The 26,338-nt window shown below is 43.0% G+C and overlaps 1 protein-coding gene across 8 annotated transcripts in view; it reads right to left on the bottom strand.

Annotated features, from left to right (window-relative positions):
• The window catches only part of CD58 (CD58 molecule), a 36,095-nt gene extending 11,656 nt beyond the window's left edge, over window positions 1-24,439 (bottom strand). The window contains exons 1-11 of one of the 8 annotated variants that reach the window (XM_086760966.1): window positions 24,368-24,439; window positions 22,211-22,510; window positions 20,917-21,171; window positions 18,648-18,740; window positions 17,115-17,174; window positions 16,844-16,900; window positions 14,137-14,184; window positions 12,429-12,500; window positions 8,592-8,660; window positions 6,382-6,470; window positions 427-5,402 (exon numbers count right to left, since the gene is read on the bottom strand). In XM_086760966.1, coding sequence (XP_086617092.1) covers window positions 6,382-6,470; window positions 8,592-8,660; window positions 12,429-12,500; window positions 14,137-14,184; window positions 16,844-16,900; window positions 17,115-17,174; window positions 18,648-18,740; window positions 20,917-21,171; window positions 22,211-22,510; window positions 24,368-24,371 — 1,047 coding nt within the window. In that variant the 5' untranslated portion in view covers window positions 24,372-24,439 and the 3' untranslated portion in view covers window positions 427-5,402. The other 7 variants (XR_015260361.1, XM_086760977.1, XM_086760985.1 and 4 more) reach the window with 7 other exon arrangements.
• Between the last annotated feature and the right edge of the window lie 1,899 nt (window positions 24,440-26,338).

The raw sequence follows: 26,338 nt of genomic DNA, 5'->3' as shown, positions 1-26,338 counted from the left end.
TGAGTTTCTGTTATTAGCAACAATCAGGTCTCAACATCAGCATGAGCTGGGACTCCGGGGTGTCTGAGGGCAGGCTCGCTTCCTGGAATATAGTCAGCATTTCCTGGACTAAGGTCATACAGGAGTCAGAAGTAACTGTTTGCATCTCAAGTGAGCTGCTTCTCTTTGCTATTGAAAATTATTTATTTTTTCATTCACTGCAACGTAAGACTGGACCCAAATTTTTCACAGAAAAAAAATGTTTATTCTTCTTCAGTTACTGCACAGGAGACACTTGGAGAGAGGGACATGGGGAATGGCACTGCAAATACTGTCACCAAAACTGGCAGGAAATCAGGTTAATTTATTCTCCCAAATGTCTGGCTTCACATCCCTATGGAAAAAAAGAAAATCTACCCATCATAAAAACCAAAGAAACAACAAAACCAATTTAAAAAAGCACTGCTAACTGCGGTTAACTAACCACAACTGTTTAATAGTTTTGAAGGCTGATGCTTTTTGCATTGGAAACAAAGTCGATCATATGAGGTGTCAAGGAATTTTAAAAACCACACCCTATGTGAGACTTTTGCATGCTGTTCAGTATCAAATTGCAGAAGATTAATGCAGTGCATTAGATTAACTGGTACAGCTTCTGGGAGCAGTTTCAGTCAGTTCCTCCAAACAATCATTTTTTCGGACATTATTTATCATATCAATAACAGAAAGCAAGTCTTTGTTCAAGCAGGAAAACAAGCTACAAGTTTACCCTTACCACAATACAAATGACAAAGGACATCTTTGTGTGGAATGTTAAAAAGTTATTAACAAGTAGACAGCATCATCCTGATAAACTCATTGAAGGTGCAATGGAGAAGGACACTTGCCTCAGGAGCTGTAAATTAAAAGTATTTATATATAAAATAAATCACTTTGAGTTAAAATTGTTTTGAGGATCAGCTACAGACTTCTATGGTTAAATAAAAAGTGTGGGTACACATTACAAAAAGATATGGCAAAGTTTTTTACATCTTAAGTTTTTTTTTTTTTAATAAATCATGAGCAAATATTTACAGACAGCAGTAGAGGTAAGGTAGACAACTTTAACAAAAGATCCTGTTGAACACTCCGGCAGTGCAGCTGCAAAGAGCAGAGGAAATTGTGTGAGTGGAAGTAAACGTCTAAGTGGTACATGCAGGAATAAGGAAAGATCTCAAGTTTTCCACAGGGTCCATACTTCCTATAACAGGGCAGGATATGGGCATAAGTTACCTGTGCTCCTCATACTGTTATTAACTGTTAGGTTTCACTACCAGAAGCAGCAGACAGGAGTAGCTTAAATGTCCTACAGAGCATCTAACATAAAATCTTTGCCTACAGGCTGCCCAACCTCATCAGGAAAGCGCTGAAGCAGGAATGATGGGAAGGGAGATCACAAACCACAATTAAGTAGTGGTGAATAGGAGTCCAAACTAAAGGGTACAGGGTGACAGGAACAAAATAGACCTCAGAAGCAAAAAAAAAAAAAATAAAAAAAAAAAATTGCAGGAGGCATGAAGGTACACGCACAACTGCATGGAAAGCAAGCAGGAAGAATTACAGTTCTCCACAAGTTCACATAACTACAACATTGTTGGAATAACTGAGACACGGTGACTGTGGGCATGACTAGAGCACTGCAGTGGACGTGTAGAAGCTCTACAGGAAATTAATGGAGGGAGAAGAAGAGAGGCTGGCCTTTCTCTGAAAGAGTGGCTTGGAGCCACTGATACAGAGCAGGTGACAGGCTGGCTGAGAGCTTGTGAGTCAAGACCCCACAGTAGGCCAGTAGGGAGGACGACATGCTTGGAACATGCTACAGGCCACCAGATCAAGGTATGGAAGAAGGTAAAGGCTTCTCTGAACAGATTGAGGAAGTTTCTGACTCATAGACAGACTCTGGCACATATGGGGTAACTTCTGACATCTCCAGGAAAGTTAACAGAGCAATTCAAGCAGTCAGGAGGATTTCTGGGCAGCGTCACGGACTTCTTCACTCAGGCTATCAGATGCACCAGCAAGGCCTTATGTGCAGCTGTATCTGCTGCTCACTAACAGAGAGGGACTGCATGGGGATGTGGTCACAAATGGCTGCCTTGGCTGTAGTGACCAAGAAACAGCTCCCGATCCTGAGAGGAGTGAAGAAGGTAACCATCAGAGCACAGGCCCTGCACTTTCAGAGAGCACATTTCCACTTATTCAGGAAGATCATAGGCAGGATCTCATGGGAGACAGTTCCAAAGAGCAAAGGAGCTTCAGACAGCCGTCAGACCTTTAAGGAAGACTTTCACCAAGCACGAGCACAGGCCATCCCCATAGTCAGGAAAAGAGGCCGGCAAATCAGAAGATCAGGTTGGCTAAGTAGGGAGCTCTCGTCTAGACCTTCAGTGCAAAAATTACTTCTACCAGACTTGGAAGGAGGGGCAGGCTACAACATAGGGATTTAGGAACTCTGTCTGGGAAGATAAGGATGGTGTCAGGAAAGCCAAGGCTCAGTTATATTTAGACTTGCAAAGGATATCAAGAGCTGCATCTGCTGCTACATTAACTGTAAAGAAATAAACGAGGAAAATACAGGCCCATTCCTGAACTGAGGAATTTAAGGATATCAGAAAAGGCTTAGTTACTTGATCTGTTCCTTGCCTCAGTCTTCATTCATAAGGTCTCAGGGGCTCCATGCTTAGTCAAAAGGCTCAAGAAAAAACTATCAGAAGGCAGAGATTAGTTGACAAAATGAGATCCACACCAGTCCATGGGACTTGATCAGATGTTTTCAAGGGTGCTGTGAGAGCTGGCTGATGTCATGTGAATGCTATTGCCTTTACAAGGTCATGGAGATTGAAGAAGTCCCTGACTAGGCTACAAAAACTAGAAAACTAGAACAAGCGCATCCATTTTTTTTTAAAAGCACCAGAAGGTCATCCAGGGATGTACAGGCTGGTCAGTCTCACTTTTGTCCCTGGAAGAATCACGGAGCTGGTCCTCTTGGTACACATTTCTGGGCTCGTGATGGAGGAAATGGCTGGCAATAGTCAGCATACATTTAACTAAGGGTAAATCATGCCTAACCAACCCAACTGCCTTCTATAAAGATGAAATATCTAGATTTATGGATGAGGGGAAAGCAGTATTTTTACATCTTGTCTTCAGCAAGGCTTTTGACACTATCTCCATCAAAATTTCTTTATCCAAGTTAAAACATTATGGCTTGAATGGGTGAACTAGATGGAGTGTGGGATCGACAAGGAATTGGCTGAATGGCCACATCCAAAGAATTACAGTCAATGGCTCAATGTCCAAGTGGAAACCACTAATGAGTAGTGTCCCTCAAGGGTCCACACTGGGACCAATACTATTTAATACCTTCATCAACAGCATATATACAGGGATTGTGTGCACCCTCAGCAAGTTTGCAGCTAACACCAAGCTGAGTGGTGCTGTTGATACACGAGGGAAGGGATACTGTCAGGAGGGACCTTGATAGGCTTGAAAAGTGAGTCCACATGCACCGTAAGAGGTTCAGCAAGGTCAAGTGCAACATCTTGCATGTGGGTCAGGGCAATCCCCAATATCAATACAGGGTGGGGGATTAATGGATTGAGAGCAGCCCTGTGGAAAAGGACTTGGACATACTGGTGGACAAAAAATTAGATATGAGCCAGCAATATCCACTTGCAGCCCAGAAACCCAATTGTATCCTGGGCTGCATCAAAAGAAGAGTGGCCAGCCCCTCAAGAGAGATTATTATCTCCCTTGACTCTGCTAAGACTCCACTTGGAGTACTGTCCCCAGCACAAGAAAGACATGGACCTGTTAGTGTGACTCCAGAGGAGAGCCATGAAGATGACCAGAGGGATGGAACACTTCTCCTATGAGAGCAGGCTGAGAGAGATGGGGTTGTTCAGCCTGCAGAAAAGAAAGCCGAGGGGAGACTTCATTGCAGCATTTCAATACATAAATGGGGCTTATAGGACAGACAGAGAAAGACTTTTTACTAAGGCCTGTAGTGACAGGACAAGGGGCAATGGTTTTAAACTGAAAGAGGGTAGATTTAGGTTGGAGATAAGAACCACATTTCTACAATGAGGGTGGTGAGACACTGGAACAGGTTGCCCAGAGACATTGTAAATGCCCTGTCACTGGGATTGTTCAAGGTCAGGCTGGACAGGGCTCTGAGCAACTTGATCTAGTGAAAGATGTCCCTGACCACGGCAGGAGGGTTGGACTAGATAAGTCTTTAAGGTCCCTTCCAACCCAAAGCATTCTATGCTTCTATAGATAGGTGAAGAATTGGTTGGATGACAGTGCTTAGATGGTAGCGGCTAACAGGTTCTACTCTACCTGGATGGCTGAGACAAGCGGAGTACTACAAGGGTCTATGTAGGAACTAGTCCCATTTAACATCTCCATCAGTGCTATGGAGGAGGGGATAAAGTACAGTCTTATCAGGTCTGCAGATGACACCAAATTGCAGAGAAGCAGTCAATATACTAAAGTACTGGGCTGTCAGAGAGACCTAGACAGGTTAAAATTAAAAAAGGACAAATGTAAAGCTCTGGGAAAGAGAAACCACTTGCAACAATACAAGCTAGGATCTGGCTGGCAGGGGAGCAGTTCTGCTGAGAAGAAGTAGGGGGATCTCAGTAAGCAGCAAACCGAACATGAGCCAGCAGAGGCAGCCAGCAGGATCCTGGCCTGTATGAACAGAAGCTTAGCCAGTAGATTGAGGGCAGTGATTATCCCCCTCTACTCAGCACACATTAGACTGCATTTAGACTACTGCATCAGTTTTGACCCCTTCAAGAAGGGAAGATGTCAATAAAATTCAAGCAAGTTCAGCGGAGGGCTACCAAGATGGTCACAGCACTTGTACGGTGAGAGAAGCTGAAGGCAATGCACTTGTTCAAGCCTGGAGAAGAGTAGGCTTTGGGAGGGTACCTAACAGTAGCCTTCCCATACCTACAAGCTGATCATCAAGAAGGTTCATCCACATTCATGCAAATAGATATGACTTTCTTAAATCTCTAAATATAAATATTAAAAAGGCCTTAGCTCTTACATTTTGTGTTAGTAGAGCACTGTTTGTTAAAACTGGGAAGTTACAGTGTAGGAAGTTAGACACCAAACAATACAAAGGATTTTGTCCATGATTCAGCCTATTTATCTTCATGCAGTGACACCAGAAAAGGAGGCTGTTCCTTCTGAGAAAAGTAAAACAGTGATCAGAAACAGCTCAGCTAATCTTGGAACACTTCTTTATGGATGACTTCAGTGCTGGTCAAAAACCTCCAAGAGAAAAGATAGCAGCTCCTTCACCGCTGAATTCTACCGCCTTTCTTCCATTGTTTGATCCACAAAGCAATTATTTACTTGTGATTTAAGACCTGAAGCAAAAGAAAAAGAAAAGCACACAGATAAATTACTATGTCTTCTCTTCTAGAAATTGAACTAGTTATACAAGAATACAGCAGGCTTTACATACTACTAGAGCATGAAGATGAATTAAGACATTGTCACGTGATCCAAAACAATCAAATGACAGCAGCTACATGACCCATGGCATCTGACAGCCACTAGCCATTTTACCCAAATTGTTTGTTTATGGTTAGGCACATTCCTCTGCAACTAGAGCAGATTAGAACATTTATCACTTATTGCCAGCCATCTGCTAAGCAGCTGGTAATCTGCGAGACTGTTCTGACTCCATGACTTTGTATCAGATAACAAGGTACTTAAGACACCACTTTTATGCAAAGGTTCAGGTCTATAATCTTAGTATCAGCTGTGCACCATACATGCATGTGACGCTGCTGCTATTTCTTCCACACAATAATGCCAGGTGCTTTTGGAGTTTTCTCTCTTGAGGACTGCAAATAGAGCTCTTATTTGAGAAGCAAGGAAACTGAAGGCAAAGGGAAGTCACAGTGTAGGAAATTAGACTCCAGCAAGTTCAAGACTATGTGCCTAACCTAACTCACTGCACGCAACATGCATCAACCTCTAACCTGACTGATTTCCAACAAGGCCTACTTAACTCAGTGTTTCTGTCTTGGTGCACACAGAGCAACAGTATAAGGGGAATCAAGTGGATGTGCCAAGGCACTGTGTCATCCAGTCTTTGCTCCTATTTTGATAGCACCACCCGTCCCTTCCACTAGTCTCTAGCCCAGTGTTACTCCAACCTAGGATAAGATGCCAGGAGACAGTCTAGGAAAGCAGCACACAGTGACACATGGCACTCATCTCTGTAGACAATGAGAAAAATGAAGATGCCCCTAGTCTGCTTCTCACAAGGTTCCTGGATAGGCCTGGAGTATTTTTATGATTTGTATCCTTAAAATCCAAGCAAGTTTACTGCCTTACCTACAGCTGACTTATGCAGCTAAAGAACGTGACCAAGAAGCCGGCCTGGGGGAGGCTGCCATTTGCTTGTGTCTCTGCAGTGAAAGGGCCTGAATATGAAATTAATTTTATAGTTGCAGTGATAAGCATCAGGTTTCACACTCCCCACAGAACATGCAAAATGTTCTGTCCCCACACAGCTTGCAAACAGCATCAAAGAAAGCACAGCTACATCTGATGTCTTGACAGGACATAAAAACAAAACTATTTCAGATGCTAAGGCTTTAATCAGGACGTAGCAGCACAATTTAGCCAAGTAAGTAGCCCTTGCAAAGCAAAACGTCACACAGGCCAGGAATGACACACTGACTTATTTCATTTGGTCTTCAGTGTTACTCTTTGGCAACTAACAGGATCTGACTCAGTTGTTACAAGATACCACAGCTTCCTTTCCAGCTATACAGCCCTGGTTCAAGTCTGTTCCCTTGTTTCAGGACAGTCTATGCTGGGTCAGTTTCCTGGTACATGAGGTAGGTAAACTGGCTCACAGAGGGGGATGATGAACATCAGAGCTGGTCCAAAGAGCAAGACATCCACTTTTAGTGATAGTAAGTGGCCGGATTGGCTCAAGCCATCCTACAAATTATAGTCTATGTGGAACAATTTTCACCCATCCACAGGGAAGACAGAGCTCCCTTAGAGTCAGAGTAAAGCATGCTTGAACTATGGTAAATTACAGTAAGTCACTCAAATCCAGATAAGTTGATTGCCCTCATTAGATGGATTCAAAGTTCAGCAACGGTTCTCTGCACCATCTTAATTTGTGTAAGCTTTGCAGACACACCAGCAATGAGAAAGTTTTATTACATATTTACCTACAGTTTTACTTCTGAAAAATCTTACACAACTCCAGAGAAATTCTTTCTAAGCAAATCATGCACTTCAACTGTATTCCTTGGGAATCAAGAAATTTACAATTATTGATGGCAGCTGATTTCACTTCTCTATGCTGCCACCGAATCTGCTAGGTTGGGGAAATAACTTCTACCTCCACCCCCTGGCTGTCACTAAGACCAAAGACTTTGAGATATAGCACTATGCTACAGCTTTAACTATTCTGCCTGGAACCTTCCTGTTTCACAGATAGGAACTTTGGTTTTTCAACAGATAAGTGTTCAGTAAGATCTTCTGCAACACTACCAGGTGCTTTGGAAGGCAAACTTGGAGTGTAGTAATTGCTCTCTTGGCAAGGGCTTGACTTTTTTTGGTATTCTTTACAAGATTTAGATGTCTCAGTGAGACTTTTCACTATAAACCAAAGGTCAATGATCTCAGCTCCAAACCTACAATCCTTGATACTTCTTGGGAATCACAGTATGAAACTAATTAGTAACAAGAGTGAAACTAGTTAGCATTCCATAGGTTTTCTCTATTCTAGAAAAACTCTATAGAAACACTATTATGCTCTGGGTGGATGACAGACCAATGTAAGCCCTTGCCTGTGCAGTTTATTAAAAGATAACCCTTATATCCTTCTGTTGTCAGATCTGGGACAGGACTAATCTGAGTTTCGATATTCTCCATGTTGGTGTACTCCAAGATGCAAGTGTGCGACCTCACAGATGCTCTGGTCTGCACACATACCATAGAAAACAGATGAGAGCAAAACATCTTTGGAGGTAAATGGAGGCATATGATGCCCTCATAGTAAATGCAGCATACAGAACTGATGCCTGAGTAAAATTTCTAACCAATTCAAGGAATATGAAACAATTGTTGAGAAACATTTGCGTTTTTGCAGTATTCATAACTAATAAGGTAGAACTGCAGTTCAGAAATCTACTGACACAAAAACATACTGCCTTACTGATACCTCAGCCACTATAATCCTTTATCACTTGTTAAAGCATGGAATAAAATAAAAGTGCAAGCATGAGCAAGAGGTGTGTTATTAATGAATATTAGTAACATTTAATCCTACAGTTCTTAACTGGCTAAATCAGCCAGTCTTCTAAATACTTTCATCACAAACATATGATTCCCTAGTATACATCACACACGCATGTGCCCACCACACACACATCTCTTCCATCCTAATAATTCTCACTCTGTTTTCTACTTGAGCAAAAAAGGGTCAGGGTCATGCACAGCCTGGCCCAGCACTGCCACTCCCAGCCTCTGTGCAACTTTGCACGCCCTCTGGAGACACAGGGAGCTTCACCCTCACATACCTTCTTTACTGCAGCTGGGAGAGTTGCTCAAGTGCTCCTTGTTTTCACCTTCTGCATCCTGGGTCACTTCTGCAAGGACAACAGGCAATACTCAGACAATGCTGGAGCTCACAACACTCCCCCTCTCTGGCCCAGATGGATCAAGAGTAATTTGACTGAGACCTGGGCCATTTTTCAGCAGCCTTGACCAACATCCCCCACTCCCAAGGGGCCATCATACAACACCTCCCCTCTCTCCTCCATATCCAACTCCACACAGTCCTCGTGCTCCCTTCCAGACCCTGCAAAGGCCAAGCACAGAAGGCACTCAGCACCCATGGTGCAACCCGTAACTTCACATCAATAAGCGTCAGGCAAAAGTTACAACAAGCAAAGATTGCTTCATAGCACAGGCACTTACCTCCCTCATTTACGCCATGGTCATCTGCATGCTCAGCCAGCAGGCTGCTGTTCTCCTTAACAATGTCTGAAGAGAGATTAGAAGACAACTACAGTTCCCTAACTTGCTCAGCTTCAAGGTACTGGCCATTGTGTAAGAGCGAGTTACTAGCTACAACTCAACATATTGCCATCAGCTAACACCAGAAAGCCAACACCTTGCCCCCAGTAGAGCTCCCCACCACTTCCCTCAGTTACACTACAGTCAACCACACACTTGGATGTCAGGGTGCTGTTCTGCATGGCAGAGAGTTCTGAAAAGAGATCAGAGGACAGCTACAGTCCTCTGGAGTGCGTCTCACTACTTAGAGATGAGTCACCAGCTACAATTCATACGACACACAGAATCACTTAGGGTCACTCAGGCAGGGAGCCCTAGAGGTCTCTAACCTAACACCTTCCTCAATCAAAGGTCAACATTCAGTTCTAGGTTGCTCAGGACTTTCTCCAGTCTTAAAAACCTCCAAGGCAGAAACTCCACGATGACTGCATGCAGCCTGTCCTAGATTAGTTACGCTTAGAGGCAGAAATCTTTTTCTTCATATCCCCACAGAATCTCCCTTACTTCATTTAGGACCATCACCTTGATATCCTGACAATACACTTCAGTAAACACCCAGGCTCAGCCTTCTTATCAATATCCCCACGGGTACTGAGAGCTGCTGTTAGGTACTTTGAAAGCCTGCTCCTCTCTGGGGTGGAACAAGCCCAGTTTCTTCAGCCTGAGGAACTGCAGTCCAGCCCCTGACCACACTGGCAGCGCTCTGCTGAACTTGCTCAAATTTATCAGCACTTTTCCAGCACTGGATGGGCCACAAACTAGATGTAATACTGTACATGTCATCTAACAAGTGCCAAGTAATGGAAAATAACCACTTTCTTCATTCTACTGCCTTAAGCACTCCTTAAAACAGCCTAGGATCCTATCAGCATTCCTTGCTGCCAGGGAGCACTGTTGACTGTTGATAGCGTACTGTCCATAAGGACTCCCATGTACTTTTCAGCAGAGGTGCTCCCCTGCCAGTCAGTGCCCAGCCTGCATGAGTGCAAGGTGTTGGTCCATCCAAGTGCAAGACCCTGCACTTGCCCTGCAGCATTTCATGAGGTTCATGCAAGCCTCTTCCCTTTGAGCTTCCTCTGAACAGCAGTCATGCCCTCATACTGATTGAATGCACTCCACATTTTACTGTCATCTATAAAATCATTGACACTGTTTTCTCTCTCTTGTCCAGGTCTCCAAAAAAAACCAGACCTCTGTAGTACTCCACTTGCCACTGGCATCAATGTGGAGTACAAGCCATTAACCACTACCTGCAGGCTTGACAATCTAACAAGTTTTCACCTCATGTAGATGGATATTCACCTAGCTTAGTACTCCAGCGATGCTGAGGGACATTGCATAAAAAGCCTTGCTAAAGTCAAGGTATATGGCATCCATTGTTCTCCCCTCATCCACAGATCTAGTCATTTAACAAAAAAAACCAAAACCTTGTCAAGTCGGTCAACTTGATTTATGCTTGCTCCCAGTCACTATCTTCCTTCTGTGACCAGAAATACGTTCCAAGATGACTTGCCCCATGATTCTCCCTAGGATGAAAGCAAGCCTGAGTGACATGTAGTTCCACAGATGGACCCATCAGCCTTTTTGGAAGATAGCTGCAATGTTTCCCTTCTTCCACTTGTCACAGATCTTCCCCATCGTAACTTTTGAAGGTAACAAAAAACATCCTCACAATGACATCTGCCAGCTCTTGTAGCAACCCTTGTATATGGACTGGTTTGGGCCAAAGTTTCTCCAGAAATCTCTGATCTGATCCTCTTCCTTTTGTTGAACTGCATGAGGTTCTGTCCAGTCCATTTTTCCAGCCTGTCGAGCTCCTTCTTGATGGCAGCACATCCCTTTGGTGTGTCAGCCACTCCTCCCAGTTTTGTATCACTAGCAAACTCACTGAAAGTATACTTCATCCCATAATTCAGATTATTAATGAAGATGTTAAAGAGGACTGCACTCAGTATTGACCCCTGGGGTACACCACTAGATACTGGCCTCCAATCATACCCATGATCACAGCCCTCTGATCTCAGCCATTCAGCCAGTTTTCCATCCACCTCACTGTCTGTTCATCTAGCTTATACTTCCAACAGCATCGGATATCACTAAATCAATCCCCTGTTCAGTAACAGGGTCATGTTTTCCTCATTTATTCTTTTACAGATAACCTATCAACAGAAGCTAATCTCATTGGCCTGGTAACCCCCATCACGGCCTGCACCTCCTTCCACATCTAGTCGAAGCAATTTTTGCACTGAAGGTCTAGACAGAAGCTCCCTGCTTGGTCCAGCTGATCTTCTGATTTGCCGGCCTCTTTTCCTGACTATGGGGATGGCCTGTGCTCGTGCTTGGTGAAAGTCTTCCTTAAAGGTCTGACGGCTGTCTGAAGCTCCTTTGCTCTTTGGAACTGTCTCCCATGAGATCCTGCCTATGATCTTCCTGAATAAGTGGAAATGTGCTCTCTGAAAGTGCAGGGCCTGTGCTCTGATGGTTACCTTCTTCACTCCTCTCAGGATCGGGAGCTGTTTCTTGGTCACTACAGCCAAGGCAGCCATTTGTGACCACATCCCCATGCAGTCCCTCTCTGTTAGTGAGCAGCAGATACAGCTGCACATAAGGCCTTGCTGGTGCATCTGATAGCCTGAGTGAAGAAGTCTGTGATGTTGCCCAGAAATCTTCCTGACTGCTTGAATTGCTCTGTTGCTTTTCCAGCAGATGTTGGGGAGATTAAAGACAGATGCACACACGCACAGAGTACTTTTTTCCACCAGTGACAATGAAGGACAGCATGACTCCATTTCACAGAGCAGCAATCTCTCCAAACCAAGCTACCACTTGGCAAAGCTTCCTCTTGGTCACATCAACTCTTGCTCCTCACTAAGTGCTTCATCTTCACACACTGGAGGACTGGAGGCCCCCTTCCAGAGATCTCCCAACAGGTAGTGGTAATCAGAAGACCAGAAGCCAGCACTTCAGCAAGGACTGCCACTTGATCAGTATTCTCATCTCACTCTGGCAGGGTTTTTTTTATTTGTTTACTTTTTTAAACCTCAATAATCTCCAAAACACAGGTCCTTCAAGTCTGTATGCTCTGTTGGGGTTATTTCCAAAGGTGGTAAAAATGCAAGACTCGCTCTGCTCTTAACGACAGCCTGAAGGCTGGTTAACTCTGCTCCTGAAGCTCACGCACAGAGGACAAGTGTTCAGCATTCATGGCACAATCCCCTCCGATACATCCATGAAGAAGCATTATGCAGAAGTCACTCTGAGCCTTCAGCTCCAAGGGATCCTGGCTAGTTTGACCAGTCGGTCATCAGCATTGACTGCTCCATAAAACAGGCACTTACCTACCTGATTCACACCATCGTTAACTGTCTGCTTATCTTTCAGTGCATTGTTCTCCTTGTTGAATTCCTTGTCTGAAAAGAGATCAGAGAAAAGCCACAGTCCCTCAGGAGCACACTCCCCTCCTTCTTCCCCACACTAGCATAGGCCATTGCCCTGTGCTGTCCAGAGCTCAGCAGCACACCTTCTCTGAATTGTTACATACCACTGTCCTACCAGCAGAAGTCCTATTTAAAATTGCTTTGTACACGTATTTCACAGAACATCGCAGCCTTGCCTGCTATTTCCCAAGGGTACAGCAGTGATTGCATGCTACCTCAGTGCTGCAGCGTGTACTGCATAAAGGTGCACTCACTCCCCTTCCTGGGGTTCCCATTTTATACTGCAACAAAATACAGTATTTTATTTTGTTCCTCTAGAATCTGATCAGATCACCTTTATTTATGGACCTGATACTCTTTTGCCTGAATTGCACATTTCCCTCCTTTCTTCCATAAGACAGGCATAAAATAAACCTCCTTCTCCTACAGTCCTGTATATGTATGTGGAAATAGCTACACAAGTGGTAAGGCCCAACCCAATCCCATCACGCACCACAGCTTCACCACCAGCTACACAACCCCTATTTCTTCAGATGAAGACAGCTGTTCTACACCCATTACAATTCATCCAGGAAGAATAAGCAGCAAAACCCAGGGGCTTCTGGGTTTCCTTTTCCTTATTGCCATCATTAGTGATCTTTCCTTTACCAGGGAAAACCTCTGCCTTCTCCCACCTCCTTATTATCAGCTACTTGTGGAAAATGGTAGAAGACTGAGTTAGTGAACGATCAGTGCAACAGCTTGGGGGGAAAAAAAAAATTCTGACTTTAACTACAATGTTCTTATTTGACTAGCCCTCTGGAGTAAAAACAATTTCTGGAAAAAAATACAGATCCTAGAATTTCCTTGAAATTTACACTGGCTGTACTAAGAAAACAAAACTGGGACTTTGCTTAGCTGCCTGATGAATGCAGTCAAAAGACTTTCCTAGAGCATAAATCAAGTGGAAGATACTGGATCCAGAAATTGTGCTTCTCTATGGAAGGAAGCTTGCTATACCTCCTAAATTAGCATTTTGAAAGCTTGTAAGCAACCCGTCTCTAAACCAGTGTGTTGAGGCTCAGATCTATTTGCCATCAATACAAACAAAGCTTTGAAGCCACAGCATCTCATTATCTTTGCTCCTGCCTGATGGTTTCTTTCCAGCAGAAAGCAAAGATCACCTACCCATGATAACATACTACAAAAATATCCTTGCACTCTTTTGCATGCAAATAAAAGGTAACACTACATAAAAGAGTAATTTGCTTATTTACTATAAAAAGGGGTTCCCTCACACATGCTTAGTGCTTTTTTTCCACAGATAGTGAAGTGATTTGCGAACACAGCACGCAGCATCATTCTCAACCTACCAAGAGGGAAGCTGAAGTCCCAGGAAGGTATTTGCCCAGTACTAGTTAACAAACACAAGGTCTTTTTGACATTTCATCTAGTGATCTACTCAGCAATGTTTACTGTTCCTAAGGCACCAGGTCTTTCTAGGCCAACAGGGTAATGGTAATGTCTACATTGAGAACACGTTAGTATGCTTTGGACTGTGAAAGGCCACATGCAAAATTAATTCCTCCCTTCGTCTCCCTCTGTTTTAGGGCAACATCTCACTTGTTACCTGCTTCAGCCTTTTCATTCTTGTAGTCAACAGTTTGTGAAGATGTGGCTGCAAGAAAACAGAAATCCTTTTTAGAAATGGAGGTAGCACAGCAGTCTGCAAAACATGCAAAACAGCCTTAAAGTGACAGTTTCATTATAACACTCTCAGCTCTGCTCTCTACCCCTGAGAACTAGTAAGTTATGCCACTTTATTGAAGGCCTCACAGTGGATTTCAGCTTCCCTCCAGCAACTACTTAAGGTCCTAGACCATAACCAGCACTATCTATAGTTACGCCTACAGCTTTACAAAATCTTTCTGAAGTAGGTTTACTTCAGGTGACAAAGCTGCACAGATTTCCCATAAGAAGCCAGAGACAGCTGAGAAGAGAATCCACATCTCCTTTCTTTACTTCATTTATATATTGCACTAACACAGTGACTTTAAACCCTTTCTCTTTGCAGACCTTAAAGAATCTCTAATAGAAACACAGACCATTCTAAGCTAAATTTAAGTGAAGCAGCAAAAGAGGATTTGGGCGGGGCAGGTGAATTGTTTTTTTGTTTTTTCCTCTTATACTCCTTTTTTTACCTTCAAACCCATCAGTAGTCTCCAGACTTCAGTTATCTCTGAACTGTGGACTAAAACCACAGCTTTAACAAATGCATGGAAATATCAGAAGAAAAATTAAGTTCTTTATGCAAAAATTCTGCTAAAAAGCTCTTAAGACTTTGATTTAAACCGAAACTCTGCTTTCACAGAACTGTCTCCCTACCTGTGGCACCTTTTCCAGGCCCATCATCAAGGACCTAATCACATTATTTTACCCTCTAAACCCATAAAAACATACAAGAAACTTCAGAAATCAAATTAAAGAACAATATGACAAATTAAATTAAACGTACAGAAAATCTCTGCAAAGGTGACACAGTAGTTCGCAATTCAATAAACCTTCTGCTCCAGCCTTATACCAACTCCAGTAGCTTGTGTAAGACACCAGAGTGAGTATCTCAGATGAAGCCATCATTAGTTCAACACCAGAACATTCCAAAAGGGTATTGAGCTCGTATCTGATGGTGAGAGCTTTGGCCATTCCCCATTGAAACAGTATTTGGTCTGGGATCTCCACAACAAAGTATTTTTAAGAGTCTCTCCCTGCTCTCCCTAATCTGCTTGACTGCCTAGGGGCTGATTTAGTTTGGTTCATAAGAACAGACCACAGTGGTCCTGGCAGCAAGATGCATACATTTTAAAGGTGGAAGAAGTTAGCCTCATTCACCCTTGTGAAAGGAGCACAGACTAAAGGAGTTGTCCCCTTCCTTAGCTGTTCATCATACAGAGTGATTCCCACACCCCACAGAGACCCACAAGCCAGAGAACTAAGCAATCTTGCTGCAAATTAAGGAAAGGTAAAAAAAAAAAAAAGAAAAAAGAAAAAGTAGTATTAGAATGGACAGCACAAACACAAACAGATATCTGGACAGGAAAATAGGACTGGAGACAACCCTGAGAATCTGTACTGCATGCACAATGGCATCACATAAAGAAATCATAGATGGGCAGCAGACTGGGAACTAATGGAAAGAGGTGAGAAGGTCCTCCACTGACAGTCTCCTTCCCCCATCTTGACTGTTACAAGGAGAATATAGGTCTGCAAAATAGAGTGTGCTTTTCCAGCTCCACGCAAAATAGAGTAAGAGTGAATCAAAACGTCCTTATTAAAAGTTGTTTTTTTTTTCCTGAAACAACTGAAAGGGTTCAGAAAAAGAAGGCAATTGCAACTTGACCCACAGGATGTAAACATGCACCAAAAGCAAGGACCAGAGTTCTACATATCAAACTAGCAACACACCTGTCTTCACCAGTCCTTGGATGGATTTTCAAGATCTGACCAAGGTAAACTAACAGCAAACTCTAACCAGTCTGATGTGGTAACACCTTCAATGGTCATCATTAAATCTACTGCTACATGCACAACATCAACCCCCACCCACCGGAACCACCAGCCTTCCAAGTCAAATTCAATGCACAGAGAAAAAGGCTAGCTGCCCAATTTCCAAGAAGCCCAACAAGAAATTGCCACAGGAGACATTGGGAATAAGTAATATATAACATTCATGTCGAGCTCTAAGCACTTGATTTGAACACTGGGTTTTGAAAAATAATCAACCAAATTTCTAAGAGAAGTTTATATAAATGAGACAGGCAGGTAAGATTAAAACAGATGGAAGAAATATTAACCTCATTTCACCACGTAAACCAGCCCTAACCAAACAGGTAAACAGTAAGTTCTCCAACAGAAAGATTGCCCTAATGGAAAGAGGTGAGAAGATCCTCCACTGACAGTCTCCTTCCCTCATCTTGACTGTTACAAGGAGAATATAGGTCTGCAAAATAGAGTGTGCTTTTCCAGCTCTCATCCTGAGGCCAACCCCCATTCTCCATTGCCAGAAGCAGAATTCACCTCCAAAGAGAGCTGCTGACCAGGTAAATCTCAGGCCATTCACTGTCAGTAATTCTGCCAGCTCCACTAACACATCCACTAAGTGCAGGGCCCTATGATTATCCAATATTGGACCTCAGCTGAGACTTTGAGACCGTGTGTGCAGACATTGAAAATCAACTTAAAAGCTTACACACTGCAAAAAAGGAAAGAGCAGATCAGAGTCCTTGCTCTAACCAGAGTAGATGTTTGAAAATATTTATACCCCAACACAAGTTTCTTACCTCTCTCTGAGTTAGGCTGTTCTTCGATGTCCACAGGGAAAAGTAGCTGATGTTCTCCTATAATGAAATTTATCTATTTTAGAAAGTGCATATTAATGGTCTGGAAAAAATAACTACAGTCTGTAAAACAACTAAAGCCTGAAAGAAAACTTACTCCTTTACTTCTCCAATGAAAGACTATGCTGCCACAGAGAAAAAAAAATTACAAGCCTAGACCAAATTGAAGCAATAGTCTGATTCCCACACATTCATGACACTCTAGCTCTCTTACCTGAGCCATGCAGTGGACTGTTTTTCTCAGCAGCTCTCCCTGTTCCAAGTTTAGTTATATCTGCACCAAAACAAACAGAAAACCTGCAGAATAACGTTTCGTACCTTTGGAAACTAGCTCACAGCCTCTATCCATTCCCCACCCTTCCAGCTCAAATAGGACAACTGAGGACATGCAACTAAATACTTGACTTGGGAAAAGAAGAAACAGTGAAATATTGTTTTGACACAAAGACAATCAGTGAGACATCAACAAAATGGGCCTCCTGCAATATCAAGTCAGAACACTTTTAACCAAATCTAAAGTGGAGTTTGGCAGTTCATGACTCTGAGTCTTGTTCTTAAATCACATCTTCTGTTTGACTATACCTATGCAGTACTTATCCTACTGAAGTATAACAAGTTTATTTTCTAGCGTGGTGAAACACTTGAACACATGCTGAAAGAGGATGGGGAATTTCCATACTTGGAATTATTCAGAGTTTGACTGGACAAGGCCCTGAACAACCTGCTCTAGCTTTGAAGCTGGTCCTGCTGTGAGCAGCAAGCTAGATGAAACCTCCAGAGATTCCTTCCCACCTAGTTAATTTTATGATTCCATGCCAACAGAAACTAAACAGAGAGTAATCAGGAAAGCATAAGTTCCATGTGCAATGTACATCTATGTATGCTCTGATCAGAGCCTCCCTCCAGAATATCATAAATTATGCCTTCCCAGGTAGGAGATGCATCTCATGTTCTTCACCCTGATGCCACCTCCAAGTGGTGACTGCACCTGGAAGCCAACAGGAATTTTGCATGTAGAGTACTGTTAGGATGAAGCAACGTATTCCTGTTCGAGACTCTCTCAAAAACAAAAAGAAGAGATGGTGTGCACCTCTTTTTCAAGCCAGAATATAATCTGACATATTAACCTGAAAAAGCATCAACAAGAGACACACGGTGACAGCCTACAACTACCATTCCTAGTAAATTGTCAGATTTACAAAAAAGATAATCTAATTCAGTGTAGGGATGGATAAAGAAACAAATACAAACTTCAAGATAATGGCAATAGAGGCTGACAGGAGGCACAGAATTCCCTATGGATCAGCTAAGCACACTGAGTTGTCAGATTAGACTCAGCATAAGGTATTTAACAGGCCCTGGTACGAGCCTGTCCCAACAATAAATTTGATCTTGAGGGCAATTTTATGATGCTCTCAAAAAAAGCAGTGAAAGCAGACTCAGGTAGGAATGGGAGAGGCCGTAGATACTTGGTAAGTAAAAACATACAGTAAATGAAATAGCCTGAAGGAGAAATATGCAAATACAAACTACAGTGTTTCCGAGTACATAGAACCCAGTGTCCGAGTGCAAGAAAGTTCAGTATATTATTTCCTTCAAATCTATTAGCTTTTGTCTAAGTTGTACTTGTTTCTACTACTGTATTTACAACACATTCTAAGGTCAGAAACTTTCACATATTCTACAAAACCTTAGACCAGCATAATCTTGAAGCACGTTATGCTTAATTAGGAAATGCCATACTTACATCTCTTGCACAGGAATAGTAGTCCTATGACTGGAATTAAGAGAACAAAAGCCGCAATAAGACCACCTCTGCTTCTTTTGTGGTAGCTGTCTCCTTCAATAAATAAATAAATAAATAATTGGTTAGTTAAAAAGCAACTCCGTGATACACTACTTCAGTAGAAATATAACTCATAGAACAAAGTATGTTTTATAGCTATTTGTTTTTTTTAAAAAGTAACCTCAATAAATGAATGCACCAGACTCGGTTATTAGCAAAACCCTAAGCCAGCTCCAGGAAAGTTACATGGTAAATACCTTAGTTCAGTGAAGGCACACCACCGCTTGAAAGGCGATGGCTATTCTATTTTTCAGCCTATGAAAGGCCGAGCCACATCTTAGCCAAATGAAATTTCAGCAGATCTCTCGTATTGGGTTTGCATGACAAGGTTTTGGTAGTGGGGGGGGGCTGCAGGGGCAGCTTCTGTGAGAAGATGCCAGAAGCTGCCCCCATGTCAGAGAGCCAATGCCAGCCAGCTCCAAGACAGACTTCTTGCTGGCCAAAGCCTAGCCACCAGCGACAGTGGTAGCACCTCTGGGATAACATATTTAAGAAAGGGTAAAAACTGCTGCGCAACAGTAGCTGGGAGAAAGGAGTGAGAATATGGGAGAGGAACAGCCCTGCAGACACTAAGGTCAGTGAAGAAGGAGGGGGAGGAGATGCTCCAGACACCCCAGCAGAGATTCCCCTGCAGCCCATAGTGTAGCCCATGGTGAAGCAGGCTGTCCCCCTGCAGTCCATGGAGGCCCACGGAGGAGCAGAGATCCACTTGCAGCCCATGGAGGACCCTACGCTGGAGCAGGCAGATGCCTGAAGGAGACTGTGACCCCGTGGGGCCTGCAGGTTTGCTGGCAGGACTTGTGACCCCACGGAGGACCCACACTAGAGCAGTCTGTTCCTGAAGGACTGCACCCCATGGAAGGGACACATACTAGAGCAGTTTGTGAAGAACTGCAGCCTGTGGGAAGGACCCACACTGGAGAAGCTCGTTGAGGACTGTCTCCCATGGGTGGGACTCCATGCTGGAGCAGGGGAAGAGTGTGAGGGGGAAGGAGTGGCAGAGACGTGTGATGAACTGACCGCAACCCCCATTCCCTGTCCCCTTGTGCTGCTCAGGGGGAGAAGATAGAGAAATTGGGAATGAAGTTGAGTCCGGGAAGAATGGAGGGGTGAGGGGAAGCAGTTTTAGATTTGTTCTTGTTTTTAATTATCCTACTCTAGTTTTGATGGTGAAAATTTAATTTAATTTATTGCCAAAGCTGAGTTTGTTTTGCCTGTGACTGTAATTGCTGTGTGATCTCCCTGTCCTTATCTCAACTCACAAGGCTTTTGTCATATTTACTCCCTCCTGTCCTGCTGAGGAGGGGGAGTGACAGAGCAGCTCGTGGAGCACCTGGCAGCTAGCCAAGCTCAACCCACCACATGCCTCATTTCTAACAAGTCTCTAACACATAATTTCAGTGAAGGAGGAAGAATTCCATACTGGTAAACTATGAAAACAACTTTTGCACAAAGTGGGAAAAACTGTCAGTTAGGGACTGCCTTACACATCCTACAAACCAGATGGTTCAAAATTTGTTCTCATCCTCTGGGTTTCTTTTGGGTTTTGGTTTTTTGAGGTTTTTTGTTTTGTTTGTTTTTTCTTTTTAAAAAAAAAAAAAGCAAACCTCAAGCTGACCTGAAGCTCAGCTGAGGCTGTGCCAAAGCAACAATAAGCAACAGCGGGAAAACTCTCTTTTCTCCTTTTTATATCTGTCTGTGAAGGAAAAAAAGAAGCATGCTCACTGACTTATGCCCACACTAGATGAAAAATTATTTTTATCTAGTGGCTGCGAGATGACTCACTTCAAATGACTGAACAGTTTCATTACAGCTCATGGAAAGCAGTACAAAGAGCACAATAGCCATTAGCATTAATTACACAAGGCCAGAAGGTTCAGAAGAGATTTTCTAAGTGTGTCTCCCTCTATTATTATGCATTTCAAGTCACAGCTGAAGGTTTTATTCAGCTGAGATCCTTGCAAAAAATATCCTTATGGGGGCATCAAATTGTCAACCTTATATCTTTCACCAACCTTAAGCACACTTTTAGCAGACAAATTACTTCTGATGCTTTTTACTCTTTAAATTCAACTTCCTGAGAAGCCAGGAGAAATCTTACAGTCAAAGCCCATGCTGCTTCCCAACCGAGCCTCTCACGCTTACATACACAACCTGACACACTCATTACCTTTTCCATCTGGAAAGCATTGAGTCAAAGAGATTTCAGAGCTCTTTTCCGTTTGAGAGACTTTAATGAAACATGTAGGTTTCTCAGAAGGATCAACTTTCTTCTTCGGGATGAAAAGTTCCGGGGCCTGATGAGTGACTGGTGTGCTACTGAGCTTCCAAGTATAATTCAGAGGCTTCGGGAAATCTGCTGTGCACTTTAACACAAGGTCATCACCACTGATGTTGCAACTTATTTCAGGCTCCGAAGGGGGAGCTAAAAACAGAGAAAAAATTCTCAGGCACCAGTATCAAGATCAGCCCTATTTAACATCTTTGTTGGTGACATGGACAGTGGGATAGAGTGCACCCTCTGTACTACTTTGGTTATAAACTGCCTTGAATTTTAGCACGGGACAAGGGCTGGAGCAAAAAAACCAGCAGGTGACTGCATAGATGTGTATGATGTGTATGATGTGTGCGTGTATGTACACACGTGTGTGAGAAATGTATTTCTAAAAGTGGCCCTATATATCATAGAATCACAGAACAGTGAGGGTTGGAAGGGACCTTTAAAGGTCATCTAGTCCAACCCCCCTGCAAGGAGCAGGGACATCTTCAACTACATCAGCCCCCTTTAGGTACTGGAAGACCACTATAAGGTCTCCCTGGAGCCTTCTCTTCTCCAGGCTGAACAGCCCCAACTCTCTCAGCCTGTCCTCATAGGAGAGGTGCTCCAGCCCTCTGATCATTTTTGTGGCCCTCCTCTGGACTGGCTCCAACAGGTCCACATCCTTCTTATGTCGGGGGCTCCAACACTGGATGCAGTACTGCAGGATTTGTGCTTCTTCAGTGTCTAGTTTGAGAGTCCTCATGGTTCACTGTCAATAGGACTAATATGCACACTGGTCAAATATATTTCCCAGACTTCCCAAGTGAAGCTGCGTAGATCTGCACAGGATGATGCCACAGATATTCAAGCATGTATAATACACCTGCAGGAGCTTCTTTAGTAGACACATAATGCCTGGGAAAACTTCGTCGGCCTGCTCACAGAGTTTGGTTATCTACCTGAAAGTACAGGTGCCATCTACACACATTTTAGAAGTCATTCCAAGATGAGTAACAATGGGCACACAAATAAGATGCTACCTTTGAAAATTTGTTTAAAGTCTCTTTAAAGCAACTTAACAATAGAGCCAAAGAACAGCCCCTCTCTGTTTCTGTTTGCTTCCCCGACAAATAAACGATGCCCTTTCTAGTCTCCTTAAAGTGAATAAAGTGCAAATTCTTTATGCAGTTCTTCCACTACTTACCTAACACAGCAATTTTGAAGGTTAAGACATAATTTTTTTCTGCAGAATACCAGTAGTATAACTCATATGTGCCAGTATCATTGTTCTCCAAGTTAAATATAGTCAAGGACCCATTCTCCTTGTTAAGAAAGCCTCTGTTACGGAGAGAAGTATAATATGTTGTTTTGTTTTGCCATTCCCATTCAGCCACTTTATCCTTGTCTTTCGTCCACATCATTTCCCTTGGTCTTTGGTCCATTTTTACTGTAAAAGTAAAATTTTCTCCCACGATGCCATACACATCCTCACAGTGGATGGGTGCTACAGGGGGGGGAAAAAGCAAGAAGTTACTTTAACAACTGTTTTATAAACTACTGTTTGACTAATCCTGTATGCACCATCAGACACCTTCGAATTCAGATTAGAAGCACATCAAAATGTTGCAAAGTAAGGCATGTGTCTGTTAAGAACTACCTAAACTCAGCCTATCTGCCCAATCATGTGACAGGCACCGCTAAGGGATCCGTTTCCACATTCTGGTCTCAAGTACAATCATATATCCTAAGCTCCTCTATCCTCAGTACTTTCCCTCTATTCGCTTGAATTAGGCCTCCTGCCTGTGGTCTGGTGAAAAAGATGAAATGAAGAATTGTTGTCACCAGCAAAATCTATCTCAGCATCTTGTTGCAGAATGCCCAGACTGAAGCTCCCGCTGAGCAAAAAAACTGCAATTTTTCCAGCATGAATATTCACAGAGTTAGTAAAAAGCACACTTCGATACAAAATTGCTGCTTGGTTCAAACCACCTGCGCTAAAATCATGGGGATACTAGGGATTTCCTTTGGAAATGTCACTTAAGCAAGTTTATTTCACAGCCAGTATATGTGAAATAGCATCCCAACCTCTGAGATCTAGCACAGCTGCAAGCAAGAATGAGGAGCTGTCCAGAAACCTTAACTGTTACTGGTTTTGAATCAATCATATTCTGCTAAAAAAGGCCCAGACAATAAAAAAGAAGAGGGATAAGAGATTTTCTCTAGTTTTTATTAAAAACAGCTACATGTGCGAAAAAATTATGTAACAGATGAGACCAAATTCTGCTGTGGGGAACGGATACTGCAAGCTATTAGCATCTCTATGTCCCTGCTTCATTCTTCAGCAATCACCTCCTACTTCCAAATAGCTCTGAATGGCTTAAAAAAAAAAATACATAAATAAAATCACAAGACTACTGTCATGCCAAACATGTATGTAGACATAGACAAAACATGCTCCATCTCTGGAAATGTTCAAGGCCAGGTTGGATGAGGCTCTGAGCAACCTGATCTGGTCGGAGATGTCCCTGCTCCTTGCAGGGGGGCTGGACTAGATGGCCTTTGAAGGTCCCTTCCAACTCCAACTCCACTCCATGATTCTATGATTCTATGTCAATACTGAGTTCAACTTACACTTGCATCAAGGACTCCATTCCGCTTCATGATGGGTGGTAACTTTTTACTACTAAGTTGAAGGAAGGGCATGATTAAGACATAAATGAGGTCTGATATTAAGGCGAGATTCCCAATATGCACCATGGAGAACTTCCCTTTAAATAGTAACTGTGTGTGGTGAAAGAGAAATATTTCAGAAGCCTACTCCTCAAGCCAACTGCTCCAAAGTGACAGCTACTATTTTGGGTTTGTTTTGGTTTTGATTTTTTTTCATGATTCCTAAATGGCATCAAGTCATGAACCCACCACAATCCTTATATCATTCTGTGCTTCCCTTACTTCTCATGTCATCATCATATGAAAACTTACTACCTTTCATAAATCAATGCAGATATTACAGCTTTATCACATCAAAACAAGTCACTTCCCTTCACTGTATAGAAGTCCAGAAAACAAACTATAGCCCATCTTGCTCCAGATCTTTTCTCCTTTCCATATGAAAGCAGCCAGGTCAGTCAGGCCAGTCATTAAAAAGATTAGGTTCTCCACTGGCAAAGAATAATGCTCATCAGAATACTAAGTGTCCTGCTCTTCTGCTACACCATAGAAACAAAGACTTTCTCAGACAGGAGACTGAAGGCAAGCAATGGGAAACACACTTCTTTGTGCTTGGGTACAGAACTGCACACACAGAAGGTCTTCTCCATGCTTTACTTCTCATGGACTATCCAGTTTGTTTGCAATTTACCCATCAAAGTACTCTTCTCATGTCATTACAATTTCTACTTCTTGTCTGCACTTATGCTGTGGTCTTCTCCAGGCACAGGAGCTGGAAAAGTAAATAGAGTAGAGAGGGCTCAGCTATCACTTCCACAGCTTTTGAATGCAACCCACCTGCCTTTCTTTGTTTCTTATCCTCTTTAGACAACTTTAAACATCTCACTTGCTCCTGCTGCACATGTATCAGCATTTCTTTCCACCTATCTCTAACAATTTCCAGAAAAGATAAGAAGCCAGGAGCTCCAACATTTCTGTTTGAAGACCAGAAGAAGGCAGGACACTGGGCAAGACAAAACATTGTTTTGATCTGATGAAGCTTAGAGTCTTGTTACAGACTTTTGTTTTGTAAAGATAATTTCTAGTAGTGTGTTTTCCTCAAGAAGTCATCTCTCACTGCCTAGGGAACTATACTATTCCTAGCATAGAGCAAAACTCCTGCTCTGCCCACTGTGAAATTCTTACCTCTCAATGGCTTTGGCTCACAGATACAATCAAGCTGTGGTGGCTTAACATCACCATGCATAAGCCAAGCCACAGCAGCTGTTGAGAAAGCAAGGTAACGTGGACTCTCTTCTGGAAGGAAAGCAGCCATTTGCTGGGGACTAAAAACACGAGCAAGGACAGCCACCACTGCTCAGCCGACAAGTAACAGCTTCCTAAGCCTGGGTGTTCATGCATGTAAACTCTCCATATCTTTGCTCTTTCAATTAGTCATAAGAGCTAGGCTGAAGTTATAAGGGTAAGATTGTTTCTTCTTCAAGCCCAGAAATGAGACTGGAGGAAAGCAGAGCTGAAAAAAAAAAAACACATTTCCCCTCCACAACTTCTGCTAGGTATACGGGAGCGCTGCCCTCTTCCACACACTCTTCCTGCTGGCTCGTGAAAGAAAGGCTTGACAGCAAGAAGCTGAAGAGCTCCTGCCCAAGGACACACAGGGCTCCCAGGAGCAAGACAGGGAAAAGTTATCCTTTCAGGATAATCGTCGTCTCCTCCTGTCTAAAACCAGGGATTGGATACTTACTTCCCTGCTTCACTCTCTAGTGACAAAGTGAAGAAACCTCCCACTCAACGCTGTTAGCTTCTTTTTTTTCCAGGAAATTATACACCATACAGAAATGTTGCATAACGTCTCCACCACGTATCTTTGAGCTTCTGAAGAAAGCATGTGTCATCATATATTTTCTAAATTTCCAAGGAGCCTCTGCCCCTCTTTTCTACTTCACTTTATACGGAGACAGATTTCCCATTGCACAGCAGTTAGCTTCTCTGTTGTGAACAAAGAGAAGTAACAGTCAAACACTTTCTCATACACTCTTTTTGTAAGGCTAGAAATAAGAATGATGGTCCTCTGCTTTCTCCCTCTCTCCTTATTGTAGCCTATTATTCCAAGATAAAGTTCACACAACAAAATAGTGCTGCGCTAACACCCCTCAGTAGCCTCTAGAGAAACTATCAGAATACCTGCTCCTTTATCTCCTTCAACTCATTCCAAATTCCTTCTTAAGCCACGTCTTTGTGTTCTATCCTTCCAAACAAATCCTATAATGAAAGTGTTACTGATAAAGAGAAGCTAATACTGCATGAGCAAAGCCTCTTCTGCAAATGCACCACCTCATCTCATCTACGTCATCTTTTGTTCCCACTTCTCCAGCGGTCAGATACCTTTGCCTACGCAGCCTTCTTGTCGTACCCAGGACTCAGAGCCACGGTTGAGCGTTCTGCCTACCATGCATCAACTGAACCACAACAACAGCATGGGTGCACAGATCTGGCCCGCAGCGAACAGCAAGCCAGGAATCCTAGCCTGGTTTGCGGTATGTGAAAACATTTCAGATTTTCTCATGTTTGACAATGACTCAGCTAATGCATGTAACCTGGAACTCCATGCAACAAACTCACTTGTCTGAATGTAGAGCTTGGACTGCAGCCTAAACAAGAC

The sequence above is a fragment of the Chlamydotis macqueenii genome, chromosome 1 (assembly GCF_036417535.1).
Source record: "Chlamydotis macqueenii isolate bChlMac1 chromosome 1, bChlMac1.mat, whole genome shotgun sequence".
Taxonomy (NCBI): domain Eukaryota; kingdom Metazoa; phylum Chordata; class Aves; order Otidiformes; family Otididae; genus Chlamydotis; species Chlamydotis macqueenii.
Note: the sequence above shows the minus strand (reverse complement) of the source record. Positions and strands in the feature narration are given on the sequence as shown.